General features: G+C 41.8%; 1 protein-coding gene across 1 annotated transcript in view; it reads left to right on the forward strand.

Moving 5' to 3' along the window:
• Nucleotides 1-14,991, forward strand: part of PPAT (phosphoribosyl pyrophosphate amidotransferase) — a 334,080-nt gene that overhangs the window by 295,191 nt on the left and 23,898 nt on the right. Inside the window, exon 10 of the mRNA XM_078678160.1 lies at nt 10,905-11,025. Coding sequence (XP_078534286.1) covers nt 10,905-11,025 — 121 coding nt within the window. The remainder of the gene's footprint in view (nt 1-10,904; nt 11,026-14,991) is intronic.

The raw sequence follows: 14,991 nt of genomic DNA on the forward strand, positions 1-14,991 counted from the left end.
TATGCCCCCGAAATTCCGCTGGGGATGCTAACAGCACGGCCACATGGCGGAGATTGGTCGCAGTTGCAGAAATGGGAGGAGGCGCGGCTTTAAGTCCTGGGAGATCTTTATGAAGACTGAACGTTACTGTCGTTTCTGACGCTCTAGGAGACTTTCTGCTGCATTCGGCACTCACATGTGCTATACAGGCACACTGGAAGGGGGGGCTTGATGAACCAAAAACGACGATGGCCTGCCAATATACCATGATGGCAGCGGGAACGGTTAAATGATTGATTGATTAATGAGGGATTGCCTCCTCTAGAGACGCTAAAGAGTAAATGGAAGGCTGACATAGGGAGAGAAATTCCCGAGACAGTATGGGCGCAACTGCTGCGACGGGCTTGGAAGAGCACACGCAACGCGCGATTTCAACTAGTCCACTTTTACATCCTTCATCAGGCATACCTGACCCCGGGAAAGATCAAAAAATACTTTGCTGTAGATTCCGCGGCTTGCCCCAGATGTAAGGCAGTTGGTGTAGAGCTCGACCACATGCTATGGACATGTCCTAGTTTAAACCTTTATTGGAAAACAGTGGGTGATACTCTTAACGAGGTGACAGAGCGCGACTTACAGTTTGACATGGCCGTTGGGGTCCTCCATTGGTTTCCGCATACCCCTAAAAATAAGATTACAAGCAAATTCATAGACATGGGGCTCATCCTTGCGAAGCGCGAAATCACACGACACTGGAGGGCACAGACGGGTCCAGCGGGTGCTAGATGGCGTAATGAGTTCCTTAAATGGGCTAGTGGGGAGAGCACACTGAGATTTCAATTGGCACGACAACAGCAGAATGATAAGGCTTTGGAGACGGTGCATGCGTGGGAGGCCCTAGTACAAACATTGCGTGACTATGACAGACGACGCGACCCGGAAGACTAACCCTATGACTGGACTATACCCCTATTATACGACAGGTACACTGCATGATCCCTTCCCTGGCGATTCCTGTGCTTCAGAACCACAATGACTATACTGTTAACTAAGCACCAGGGGGGGAGGCGGGGGGGGGGAGTGGGGAGTGAGTTAAATTTCACTTTCGCATCCCCTTGTATACCAAGGGCAAAGTAGGTAGGATTGCCCTTTTCAAGATTGTATTCCCTTGACCATGTTCATACTGGGGGCCACTATCTAGCACTTTATTGTACAGACCCACTTACATACGATTGGGGGATATGGGAACTGTTACAATTGATGTGTGTTTTGTGACAAAAAAACCTAATAAAAATTTGTTTAAAAAAAAAAAAAAATCAGGTTGGAAATGCCATTGTTCTGCATATGCAGCTCTGTGCAACTCTCCTGGATGTAGTACCACCACTTGTGGTAGCATAGTAGGCAATACCAAGAGAATGAGGGGGGTGCATCATGAGAATCCTACTTCGTGCATTATGCTACACTGACATAAGGTGGCCATTCATCTCTTCAGGTGGGCATTGTGGGATAAGATGCATGTCCCTAACATTGGGTGACTACCACTTGTATACCATGGCCATCCCTAGCATTTGATAGTGATACATGATTATGCGAGTCAGGTTCTGTCCATGTGGGACTTTGACTTCTGAGTACTTGATGAAAATGACAAGCTGGTATTTAGGGCTCAAAAAGTAAACTTTTTTTTACAAAAATACGTTTTTAATTGGAAGAATTGAGTTCATTTGCCCACAGTGAAAAAGTTTGTTTTCTGAAGTTCTGTCATTTCTGTTAGGATATCTAACAGTGTCGAACAATTCGTCATTGAAACACATAACATCCTCTTACAGCTATTGCCGAATAAATTGTGTTTTTTCAGATGTCAATCTGCTGATAGGTGACAAAACTATTGTTTTTACATAACCTTATAATGCTGGCAGTTTAGTGATATTTCCTACTAAATTACGGGACTGTATTTTCTGACGTTATTTCCTTGGTGCCGAAAGGCTCTTTATTAAGCTTTTTATTGTATTAATATTATCACTGCAAGGTGTGGGAATATGTTACACAAATGCACATAACATATCTGCTGTCAGAGTCCTGATGCTGTAGGATTGTTTTAATCTCACAAATATGCCTCCTACATGCACCTCTGAGATATGTGTAAAATGAATGATAGCACTAGTGTATGAGCTTGTAAAATCGGTATAATCTGAGGGACCATTGAGGTTAAGTAGATTTGCATTCAAAACATGAGACTGAAAATCGATTTGGAAGGCAGAAAATGGAAAAATAGAAGACTGCGAAATAAGTGAGGAAAGCATACATCCTGGAGAAGTATAGGATGTCGAGAGAAACCTTATGCTGAGATCATTTGAACTACCTCTACAGTCCATGCATTTTTGTCAGTTTCTGAAGAAATTCGACTGAAAACTGCACCATTTTGACCCCATTTTTAAATCAAATCTGCTTGGTGAGTGAATCTCCAATCCCCCTTTTGCCCCCAAACACTGCTCTGGAGGGGTCAGCCTGTGGATACTTATCTGTGCTGATTCCTTTCTTGAATAGCCTCCCATTGTCAGACTGGATTTAGAAACTTGAAATCACTCTCTTGCGCTAACCATTTCGGGGGACCACCAGAGATATCATGTTACAGAGCAATGTAAGGCTCCTGCATGGCTCACTGACATCACTTTCCTTTTTCAGAGCCCTTTCCACACCCTTTGACATAGATCCAGAATTGCTCTCCTCAGAACTTCTTCCACACAAAATTGTTTTTCAGCAGTGTCGACCAGGATGTCTCCTCAAAAAATATCAGGATTTAAGCGGCACCATTCCTGCAGCAGACAGATTTCGATTTAACACCTTCATTCCATCTCTCTCTGGTTGCTGGAAACCAAATATGACTCCAAGTCATGTGAGATGTGTGGCAACATGGATGCCAAGGCCATCAAGGAATGAAAAGTGAAGCTCTTCATTGAAGCAGCACTGTTCCAGATCCAAGTCTTTTGCCAACACCTGTTTTGGCTCGCTGTCAAACAGTAAGTGCTTGAAGCAGGAGGCCTGTAAAGGAAAGGTGAAGTCCTCAAATAATAAGCACAAGAAAATCACAGGAAGGTTACTTTGACCTTTCAGTGTCACTCCTACTCAAGACGTAAGTCCTCCAGTCAGCAACTTTCCTCCCCCTCCCTGGTCTCGATGTCTGACTTAGTTGCGATCCCATTGGTTTGTAGTCCGGCCCAAGCTTCGCCTTTGGACCTGGAGGCCGCTGCTCTACTTCAGGAGTACCCAGCCCCTGGAGCTCCCACAACACAGGTCGGAGGCTTCACTAAGGTGATACTTTCTCTTTTCCACTCCATTCTGGCTTCCTCTGGTGTCCCAAGAAGCCCAGGGGACCCTCATGAGCACCTTTATGTTTGGTCAAGCCCACTCCAGACCTCTGTCATTGTTTCAGTCACAGCTGATCTTTTATCTCTGCCAAAGGACTTGCTAGTTGTGCCAGTGCCATCCTCGGTCATTAGCATTGCCTTAGGATCTATTCCAGGTTGTAGCAAACTTTCCAAAGACTAACGCCATTCTAGTCCAATCCAGACGTTAAGTCTGGCAGGTGATATGAACAGTCTCCTTACACACTTTTGCCTAGTAGTGAATAGTTTTGTGAGACTTGGGCAGTTATTTGATTGGGTCCAGACTCCATTCAAATGCCTAGCATCGCTCATCTCCGTGATGGTGATGGCGATGGCAGTGTGCCTGGCCATTTCTCCCTCCCATTTGGACAGATTTTGGTGACTACCTGACTGCAGAACATCAGTGAATTGATCCCTCACAGTAGGTGAATCTAGTTCCCTGTCCTTCAGGCTTCACTCTAAGGCAGTTACCTCATTCTCTTCTGGATTGTTACCCTATGTAGATCTTGGGCTGCAATTACCTGAAAAGGAGAACAAAGCCAAACTCCTCCCATAGCTTTTACAGCCTGCCTTCTCGTCAAGGAGGAGTTAATCAATCCCAATCTTGGTCGTATGGGACAAACCAGTCTATGCTCTTGCAGTTAGCCGTCAAGGTGTCTGCGCCATTTCCCATCTCCTGGGGGCCCAAAATTCTTGACGACTCATCCCTACCCCGGGAGTCTTGTGCCGGCTTCTCATTCTCCAAGCAGAATTCGGACTCATTCCTCTGGATCCTCCAGATAGGGAGTGAAAGAGGATTGAGGCGACGAGGCATCTTGGTAATTTATTCCCACTTCTTGTGGGAAGTGGTGGAAATGGTCATTCAGAATTTTCCAGATCACCTTTGCTGTCATTTTGTGGAGATCTGTGCGCTGGGTAGGACCCAACTAAACACACACAAAATCCAACAACACATGTAAAAAAGGATGAGGCACTGATGCCAGTCAGCCAGGCGGTGCTTTGAAAGGCTTCTTACTGTCATATCCAAGGTGGATCTCGGATCAAAGTCAAAGGTGAGTCGCCAGCTATCTGTGCAGGAGATCTATTTCAAGTCTGATAACGAACCTGATTAAAGAGGTGAGGGATCTGCATGTATAGTATCCAGCCAATAAGATTGTTACCGAAGGTAAATAACTTAATAATTTCTTGAGTGCTCAATCAGAACTGCTGGGCTAACTTATGTGGCTTATTAGACAGTTTATTTGAAAATGTGCTGTAAAATACTTGGGTTTAACTCTTTGTTTTCCCAAATTTTCTTTCAGACATCTCTCAAACCCCATGGAGAGTGGCGGATAGTGACGCTCTTGCTACTCACTCTCTTTAGATGATATTTGGGCCTAGAATTAAAAAAAAGAATAATCAAGTGCTCAAACGAGTTTCCTTTGCTGACCTGATTAAATCAGGTTAGGTTATTAAAGTGATCCTTTTGTCAGATCTCGCCAAGGCAGCGCATGTGTTTTCTCTTTGAGACATGCTGTATAGACTCTGGCAGCTTCGAGCACACCTGTAGTTTTTTTTATTCGTTCCTTGGTGTGCCGTTTGGAAATCCTCCGTTTTCAATGGTGCATTGGTTTTATTTGTCCCTCCTTTTGGTGTTTTGTTCCCTCCCATTGCGCCTGGCTCTAATACATGTAGTTTTCCCCTTCTATCTATTTCTGTTACTTTCTGTGTGCTATTTTTTTTGTCTGTCTGTCTGCTCATTGAATGTTATGTTTTTGGACTTTTCGATTTAAACATGCTCAGCTGATGGCATTTTCATTTTCCAATAGCATGCCAACTCGTTTTCACTAGAGGAGCTACCGCACTCACCCCCCCATAACCCCCCCTCCCCATCATCCCAGCAAGGCTTACCCGTGTTCACGTATTTGTAATTTACGTGCTTTTTTAAAAGTAGTAGTTTACACAGTGCGTGGTCCACCCCAAAGGATTGGTGCGCTTTACAGGAGCACCAGTTGCATTACACACACATATTTATCCAGAAACTTAGGGTATTCATCCTCCTGCTGATACTCTTTAACTGCACTAGCCCTAGCAGCAACGTCGGCAGCTCTAGCCCTCACGCGAAGTCCACTTCCCTTGAGATAAGCATTTAAAATAGCATTTAAAATAGCTGGCACTCCTTTGGAACGCACAATTATTATGTGCTCCAAAGCAGCATCAGCCATCTTTTTATATTGCTGCAGCCTAGTTGCATTTTGATATAGTTCGGACTCGCCCAGACCCAAAGGTATTGAATCGCTTTATATGACCACTGGTCACAATACACAAGTTCACATTGTTTTTTGTCGAATGAAGTGTGCGTGTCAAAAAAAGCACAACACGGCCAGCTCCTTCCTAAGCTCCTCTGGGTTAAAGGGTGCTTGAAGCAAACAGTTGTGTGCTGTGGTTGTCCTAAGTCCTTTTTCTGCGGATACGTACGTGATGATGTCACTGATTGCGCATTTACCATTTTGCAAGTAAATTAAGGAAACACTAAAATTCAATGATTTTTACATGATAAATAAACGCGTACTCTGTAAGTACTTTCAGCACCACCAAATATTTTTTAAGAAATGGTTACAGATGATAAGAAGAGTAGCTTAGAAACGCCTGACCTTTGCTTTTGTAATTTCCATGACCAAATCAAGGGAACACCTCCTTTCACCGCTGTTCTGCGGGCCCCTGGAAAGCTTTTGTGGTGAAATCTGTTAAATGGATTATAAACTGATGCTCCGTTTCATCGGCGTCCCATGCCAGAATGGGGCATCTTGGTCCAGGGGCAAATAGAAAGTCGCCCTGGGCAGCTGACTGCCATGAACTTTGAGACAGAGTGTTGCTTGTTTCTTATCTGCATACTCAAAACATGTATATGTGCAAAATTGTGTCAATCCTTGAAAAAATGCCTGAACCACAGACTGATTAGGCAAAGGCAACACAAGCACCTGTATGTTAATCTACCAGGATGCCTTGGACTCTGTCATCTGCTTTCCCCCCCCCCCCCCCCCCCCCCCCCATCCATGCCCCGATTTCTTTGATATCCCCTTGCCCCCCTCTTCCCCCCTCCCAACACACACACCCAACAGGCAAAAGTCCTGTTAGCCACTCTCTTGCTTGATACAGTTAAGTTAATGTGATTTTGCACTGTGATTTTATCCTCTTGTAGTTGTACGGATTACATTTTTACATAGTCATAAAATTGTCTTCGCTATATAGAACGTCAAATAAATAATAACGTAAATCAAACTGAGAACTCGCAATGAGCGCTTTACAGCCTTGTCACAGGAATGAAGTGCTGTCTGAATGTTACATCTCAGTAGATGTGGTAGCATCCAGGATAATATGCTGCTTAGCTAAATACTTATAAGGTCCCAAAGGTGAGACCTATGCCAATGCTTTTTCTTTTTATCTTCTCCATCTTACTTTCTCCTTAGCATACGGTACGAATTGCTAAAGCACCAATAGTAAAAAATATCTTAAAAAATTAATTATATCAGTAAATTAAAGTTGTTTTAAACATCATGAATTGAAAAGGTCCAGTATTGTAAAACATGCAAGTATAAATTATGGACCCTGCAACCTTTTTAGACATTGTTAAATAAATGTTGACTTTGGTCAGGCACACTGCGCTCCCGAGTAAAATGGGTGCTGTTTTCCAAGTGTTCCAGCAAATTTCTTGGCATACAAGGTCACCAAAAACAAGGTCGGTGTTCTTTGGGCAGCAAATAGGGAGATAAGATTGTGATTTCGAACATTTCTTTTTGCTAAGAGCGCATTCTCAGCAATGTATGCTCACATGCCGGTGACTCTCGGATGTGTGAGTTGAATAACTGGGGAACTGCAGCTTTATTTTTACTGTATTTTTATTTTTTTATTTGATAAAAATGACATTTCAGTGTGTGTGTGTATATATATATATATAGATATATATATATATATATATATGCGCATATATATGGTGCCAATATGGTTGCCTGTTTCTCCTGTGCTTATTGATGATGGGAATAAGTGTTTGGACTAATAGTAATTCCGATTAGCAAAAGCTGACGAAACAAACTTGTGGCCATTAAATCGGATAGTAGACACATCTTGGAAAGCTCACAAAAAGAAAAGCGTAATTATCTTTATTCTTTATGATCCTTAATTTGTATGTGAGATAATTAGAAAAGTATAAAATGTGCCTTTGTTCAATTCTTTCAGGCACCACTTCCTAATCGAACCTCATGATCTCCCAGGCATACAACATTCAATTAACATTGGTTGGCCGCACTTTGTAGGCTTTCAGGTTTTAGCAAATGGATCAGTCAAATATTTCACTGCCAAATTTAGTAGAATAACATTACTTTCTTCATGATCATGGTGGTGTTAACACTCAAATGCCACCAAAAACTGAGGTAGCTAGTATCCCCTCCATCTGGCAGGGTTCTGTGAACCATTGGCATCTGCATTCTTATCTTCAGTAAAATGTTAATAAACTGCTTTGAGAAGCAAGCAAAATCTTCATTATTTGGCAAAACTAGGGGACCCATATTGCTTCACTGTTTAAAGTCTCACTTCATGGTTACCACTGCAGCAAAGTCAATAAGGCAAAAAAAAAAACGAGGCCACTATGCACATTTCAGCAAATCCTCAAGTGTGCTTGTTGCAATGAAGGTTGTAGTGAGGCTGTTTGCACTCTAAATAGCCAGACATCTGTGTCTTTGTGTTGTTTTATCCAGCATATCTACCTAGACAAAGTGGCTCCGAGGTCGAGAGGCTGATTGCAGCCTAAGCACAGTTGTTGCTACCTTTTACTCCTGCAGCTCATTGCCAGGGCCGGTTTCGGTTCCCAGTCCGGCCTTGTTCACCAGTGTACCCTGTAGCAACTGCCAATTAATTACTAGCTATCCTACTGTACCGGCCAAGGGTCTATGGAAGCAATTTGACATTGCCAGTAGTTCTTGCCCTCCAAATCGGGCTTCTGACTATAATAGAAATGTTTCAAATGTGATTCCGCGGACTACCAAAAGGAGCGGAGATGCTACACAGTCACCAATTTCAGTACCAAAAATAAAAGCCATGCTATTTTGAAACGGACTCCAGGAGGTTCTACAAGACTTTTTTCTGTGCCTTGTGCCACTGGTGTCAATATTGATGGGATTTGGCACACTAGGAGTATGCAAATAATGTGCCACTGGTGTCAATATTGATGGGATTTGGCACACTAGGAGTATGCAAATAATGTGCCACTGGTGTCAATATTGATGGGATTTGGCACACTAGGAGTATGCAAATAACATCTATTTCTACCTGACAGTGTCCTGTCCATCAAAACATTGCAATCCTAAAAACATTGCAGGAGTATTTAATAAACTTGATGTACTTCTTTTCTCTGGGACCCAACCATGCTAAAATCTCCTTCAGTTTTCCAAATATTCTTCACCACCTTTCCTAAGAAGCCTTTTGCTTCTCACCTTCATTCATCGACCGTGCTAAATCCCTAGACTTTACCATTAAGAGTGCTGACACATAACTTTAGACTCATCACATCATTAGCATCTGTGAAAGGCCATATTTCACACAGGCACTGAATTGGTCAGAGGTAGAAATATAATCAAATTACACCCGTTCAGAAAGGTCTTAATGGGTTATCTCATGAAGCTAGTATCGACTTAAAAATACAGTGCATGTAAAGCAAAGTCATCCATTCAAGACTACCCTCCTTGCGAAATCAAACCAAACTCCACATTGCAGGAGAAACCATGAAACAACAAGCATGGACAATGGCAATAGGTCTGGCTTATGAATGCACTGTCAAGCCAATCTGAAAAATCCATGTTCGATAATGACTACCTCCTCCCATCTGGGATGCTGCCAGAGAAAAAATACCATAAATTATCTAGTTATCCAATACACTTTATTAGCATTACAATAGCATGTGGGGGCCCCTTAAAGTTCAAGCTCAGGCAGCTGGATCAATAAAATGTTCGCAGCTCAGTGTCGGGCAAACACATTTGTCTGGAAGCACACAGCTTCTGCCTAATTATAACATGTACTTCTGGCTTCCAACATGTTGGCAGAGCAAAAGCCCTCTCTTGGTGGTTCTCACATTGTCTGGTGACAGCTGCACTAAAGTCAGGCCATAACACAGAGATCAAATATTGCTCGAAAGCTAAAATATTTACAACTCTAAATTAAGCCTTCTCCTACCTAGCACCCCCTTACTTTTCCACTTTCCACATTCTCAGAACAAGAAAGCTGATGCCTGTTAATGTATTACTTGCTTGTTACATGTGAAGTACTCCACTGTTCCTGTAGCTGGAACAGTGCAGATAAAAAGAAACGCGGATACATAAATGCATAATTCCAGTAGGATCCAGGTATCCCCCAATCTCTTGCAAGCCCTGCAGACCAGGCTGATTGAAATACCTTTTTATATCCCTGAGGACATAAGACATCTAAAAGAGCATCAGAGGGTGGCCGAAAAGTCCTCAGCCCACAGTGACTAGAATTGTTGAGGATTTGTTTCTCTAGTTAGTGATCCTTTAAGCAGAGGGCGTGCAAGACTGCCACTGTATTGGATAGGCCTATCTGCCATTGTCTTGGATAACTTGCTGTAACTGGCAGTTACTTCTAAGCCTTTTGGTTATGTTGTTGCAATAATTCCTCTGTGCTATTAATACTTTGGGCATCTAAAATATTATCCATCTATATTATCATTCTGCACCAGATATTGTCTTTTAGCTAAACGTGTTTATCAAAGTGTTCTTGCTAATAGCACTATTGGAACTTTATCCCTTTTGACTTTTGTTGAACTCTTGGGTTGCAAGCCAAAATAAATCTGCCACTCCAATAGCAATTCTTCTCTTAGTTCCTTGACTAGACTTGCCAGTTTACGATGTTCTTTTCCCGTTCGAAGATGAAAACTTTTCTGCCTCTGATTTGATGGCAATATCCTGCTGGAAATCCACTGGGACTGCAACAGGGCATTCAGGATGGACACGTCAACTAAGTAGATCACTCAGCCTTCAACAGCAGCCTAAGACACTGCTTACTGTTAACGTCTCCATGTTTCTACAGGCCAGGATGTGTGAGAAGGCACGTGACCTGCTGTTAAATTTGGTTGAGGGAAGATTAAGGATGTTTTCTTAACATCCCTAGTTTGGACCTGCTGAAAAGAAAACGACACATGATTTCTTTAGATGACGATATTTTTAGAGGTTTTACGTTTTGCTTATAACCTTGCAAATCCTTCTCGTGGTGCCTATCTGATTTCCCTGAAATTGTACTTTTATCTTGCCAGGATTCCCAATCCATGTTCTATATGTAAGATGATTAGTTTAAATATGGTGGAGAGTATCTTGCTTTCAGATGAAGTTTCCCCTCTTTTCCCCACATCACCCTCTACCTGTATTACACACCTTAAAAAAGTGTAGCTTTGTTTATAGGTGGGTTTTAGAAAATCTCTACGGGTTGATGTGACTTAAGTTATGTGACTTGTGTGGCCTTGCTTATTATATTTATTGGTATGCATCTTTTTTGTATCAGGTGCACATCCGCGTTGCTTCGCCACCAATACGGTTTCCTTGTTACATGGGTATAAATATTCCAACTAAAGAAGAGCTGATTGCCAATAAGCCTGAATTCGAGGACTTAGCTGGTTATATAGGTAAATGGAGTATGCTTTTATTTCTTTGCTTGAAGGTAAATTCTAGTGATAAATTGTAACACTGGTAACGTTTTAAATACATCTTGTTAAAATAGCTTTTAAAATGTGCCATTTTTATAGCATTGCATGGTGGCATGATATGTGGTCATTCATGCTGCATAACGTTCGTTGGGGGGTGTCTAGATCATTTGTTGTTTGTGGTATTGGAGATTTGCTTTTATATGACTTGCCTATGCCCTTGATGGACTGTATAACACTGTAGAAGGATTAATGCCTAAAAGGCCATTTTACCTGAAAATGTTATCAATAACTTTCTTTCAGGGTTGTCACATGTAAGGGACGTGGATATGGGGTGCAAAATTTACAGAGAATGGAAAAGGGCGGAGGAGACAATAACCTTACTCTTTATATTGTCTTCCATATTATGTAAAACCTGCATGAAATTGGCATTTACAATATTTACTGGCAAGTAGTGTGCATACCATTGAGCCTCTCCTTGGTGAATACCGTTCTTCATCTTCAACCTGTCTCCCATCAGCCTTGTCATTGTAGGCTGAAGTGAAGAGATATTTCACAACTATTTGCCTAGCTCTCTTGTAGAGAGCACCACTTATCTTGATTCTAGGGTGTGTTTGACAGATCAGGAATGCTACTCCAATTATAAGTCTGTACCTTGATAAGAGATTGTTAGATCACCAATTGTCAACTACTTACTAAGAGCCACCTGAGACTAATGGCTCATGTTAAAAATACTTATCCTTTTGTCTAAAAGTCACTTACTTTTACCAGTGGTACTTGTCACTTTCTGTAAATGCAGCCTTAAAACAGCCATGCCATGCGAAACGTGTGGCAGTTGTTGCAAAAAAATAAGACTCATGATAGAAAAGAATATCGTCTTGTAGAACCCTATTATTCTTTTCAAACTCCAAGGTTCGGTTTTAGGTTAAAATGTTAAGTTTATTAGGATGTTTGTCCTTCAAACAAATACGAGTCCTTGCCTCATTTCAAGTCCCACACCCACAGTTACATCAAGAAAGTGCATACTCATAAGATCATCAGTTACAAGAGAGTGAGACATTGCACCATATTTTAAAAATAAAGGTATTCAAAATTTCTATTGCTTGGATAAAAAAGGACCATCAATTAATACATGAGTAATAGTACATTTCCTTTGTAAAGTGCATATACAATATCTCTTATTTTCCCTTTTTTCCCAACCAGATTTATAATGGCTGTGAGAGGATTACGGCCTATTCTAATTTTTAAAGTTTCCATTCGAAGTGAGGGATCTGAAAAGTGATAGAGATAAGGATATATATGCAGGCTGCCCAGGCAAGAAGACGCTGTCATTTGGAATGAGAATCTCCGAGATACATACTCCTTATCTTTCTGGGGAGGACAAATCCAAGCTGCTACCCACAGTAACTTCTGTCTTGCTTCGCCTTTCAGATAATACAGAATCTCCCACACAATGGCTCAAACTACGGCGAAGCAGGAGACAAACACAAAACACCTTTAGAAAAGTGTTTCATTTTACAAAATGCAAAGACTCTCTTTTTAGAATAAGGCTTGCGGTTTTATTTTACACAGTGCTCTCTAATAGAAAAGGCTTTCTCAGATGCCAAATGCAGAAATTCAAATATACATAGACATTTATATTTATATGCAAGCAATAATAACACACTAGGTGTATGCAACAGTTAAATGCATGAATAATACTAATGAATAAACAAGCAGCAAATAATGAGATAAGACTCAAGCAAATATAATTGGACATTCTGCAAGAGATCAGAACAAGATATACACTGAATCACAAAGAAAACACCTCAAATGATCAAAGCCACTGGCCACACATCACCTGGTGCAAATAATGCATCTTAGCCCACTCCTGACCGGGAGATTAACAGCCGGGTATAAAAGCCTCAGCAACCAGGGTTCTGCTGTACCGAAGTAGACGCGTTTGTCCCCATTCGGATTCCAAAATCCTAGTTTCTAAGTCAACAACCCTCAGCTTTATAATCTCAAAATAACACTAGACGGTTCGAGAGGGTTCCTCCCCACGCCAAAGGAATCTTACCAGGACTAGCCAGCTTCCAAGCAAGCCTTCCATGGCAAGAAGGAGTTCCCATGTCCCCTCTAGATTCTCGCATGTTCCAGCCTTTATCTTGACGAAGCTCACGAAATCCGTCCAGGGTATATTAAGTAATCTCTCACAAAACAATCCTTGAACGTGATTAACCCAAACAACTTGCAAGTGTGGCTGTTTACGCAGATAAAGCTCAAGCCAGGCAGTCAGAATTCAGGATGACATGGAGCCATGTCAAAGCCAATAGTAAGAACTTCATAATGCTTATCAATGTACAACACAATGCACATTGCAACTTTGTGCCCATAGCATCACATACTTCATCGCTCAATGTACACCACAGTGCACATTTGTGCACCACTGCTCATACCACTGCGCTTCGAGACCAAAAAGTACATTCCACACATCTCCCTCGCTCTCCCTCTCTCTCATTTTTTCAAATGCACATCCCGCACGTTCTGTTCTTGGCAAGGCTGTTTTACTCCCTGACAACTCCCACTGAAAGACTGCAAGATTACAAGAAATACACCTTTAAGAGATGCAAGGCATATGCAGGACGTCATACATTCAGGCTAGGATAAAATAACACACCAAACTCCATTAAAATAATGGTAGTCAAAGGGCATCACAGGGTGTCAGACCACAAGAGTGCCTTAGCACTACGACTTCTTATGTGGGAAGGGCTCCCAGCTGGCAAACATCTCTGCAGATAACATATGATCTCTAAGATTGAGTACTTTCCTCTTGAGAGTCCCAGTCCATTTTAATTCACTCCATTGGACTTCAAGCCAAATACTCAGGGTATTCTGTCAAGATGTTTCTATCATGTGAGGTCATTAGAATTGTTTATTAAAACATATTTTTGGGCCTATATGCCCAATAGTTCAACATTATTTCGCATCTAATGCTATGCACCATAGATCCCCTTTGGGAGATTTAAATGATTAAAATGTTGCAAATGATCCAAAATATCCCCTTTTATCTATACAGAATATTTCGGACCCATTCAAAGCTAAAGAAGGGATCTTGTTCAAAACTAGTTTATTGAAGAATATTAACAGAGGCATGGAACGGGCTGAAAGTCACAAATCTTGTTTGTTGCCTTGGAGATGCTCTTTCTCATACATTTACTTTCTCTATGTTTATATGGTCTTGTGATCCGCTTCCTATTACTCAGGTACCAGATTTCTCACAAGGAGGATCTCTTTCTAACACACCTTTATAACTGATTTGGCACTTTACCTTTCTCATAGAAATCTATAGAAGAATATTCCTTGAAAATGCAGAGCTTTGGTTTTGGCATAGAAATTGATCTCCCCAACTGAACAGGTGCTGATTGGACTAAAGAGGTTCGCCTTAATGGGTACAGCAGTGCTGTTTTTCGAAGATGGGCCCTAATGACTGTGATCCAGCACTAATATATTTTCATTCACACTATTCAGAGATGTGGGTTCACTCACTGTATTCAAAGATGTGGCTTACACGTATAAGGAAGAGCACATCATAAAAATTGTAGAGGCTCTTCTCCGCCCAAATATATTAGAGGTGACTCCTAAGAAGCCTTCCGGTCCCAGGACGAGAAATTGTCAGACCCCACCTCAGACCACTGGCCAATAGGGATTTCTACTGACACTAATGTATGTACTTCTTTAACCTAGGGCTGACACTGGATTTTCTGAGCTATACAGCTCAGTTTGGTCCACCAGATTGATGGAACCTCATATGGGGAACAGGAGTGTAGGAGCCCTCCCCATCCTCCAACACACCCTGTCAGTCTTGATAAGGGCCCAGGAGATGATCTTTGTCCTGACATTCACTTAGCTTCACAATAAACTAGGGCTCACTGGAAGCAACAAGCATTGGCAAAGCCAGTGATCTGG

Source organism: Lissotriton helveticus, chromosome 2_2 (assembly GCF_964261635.1).
Source record: "Lissotriton helveticus chromosome 2_2, aLisHel1.1, whole genome shotgun sequence".
Lineage (NCBI taxonomy): Eukaryota > Metazoa > Chordata > Amphibia > Caudata > Salamandridae > Lissotriton > Lissotriton helveticus.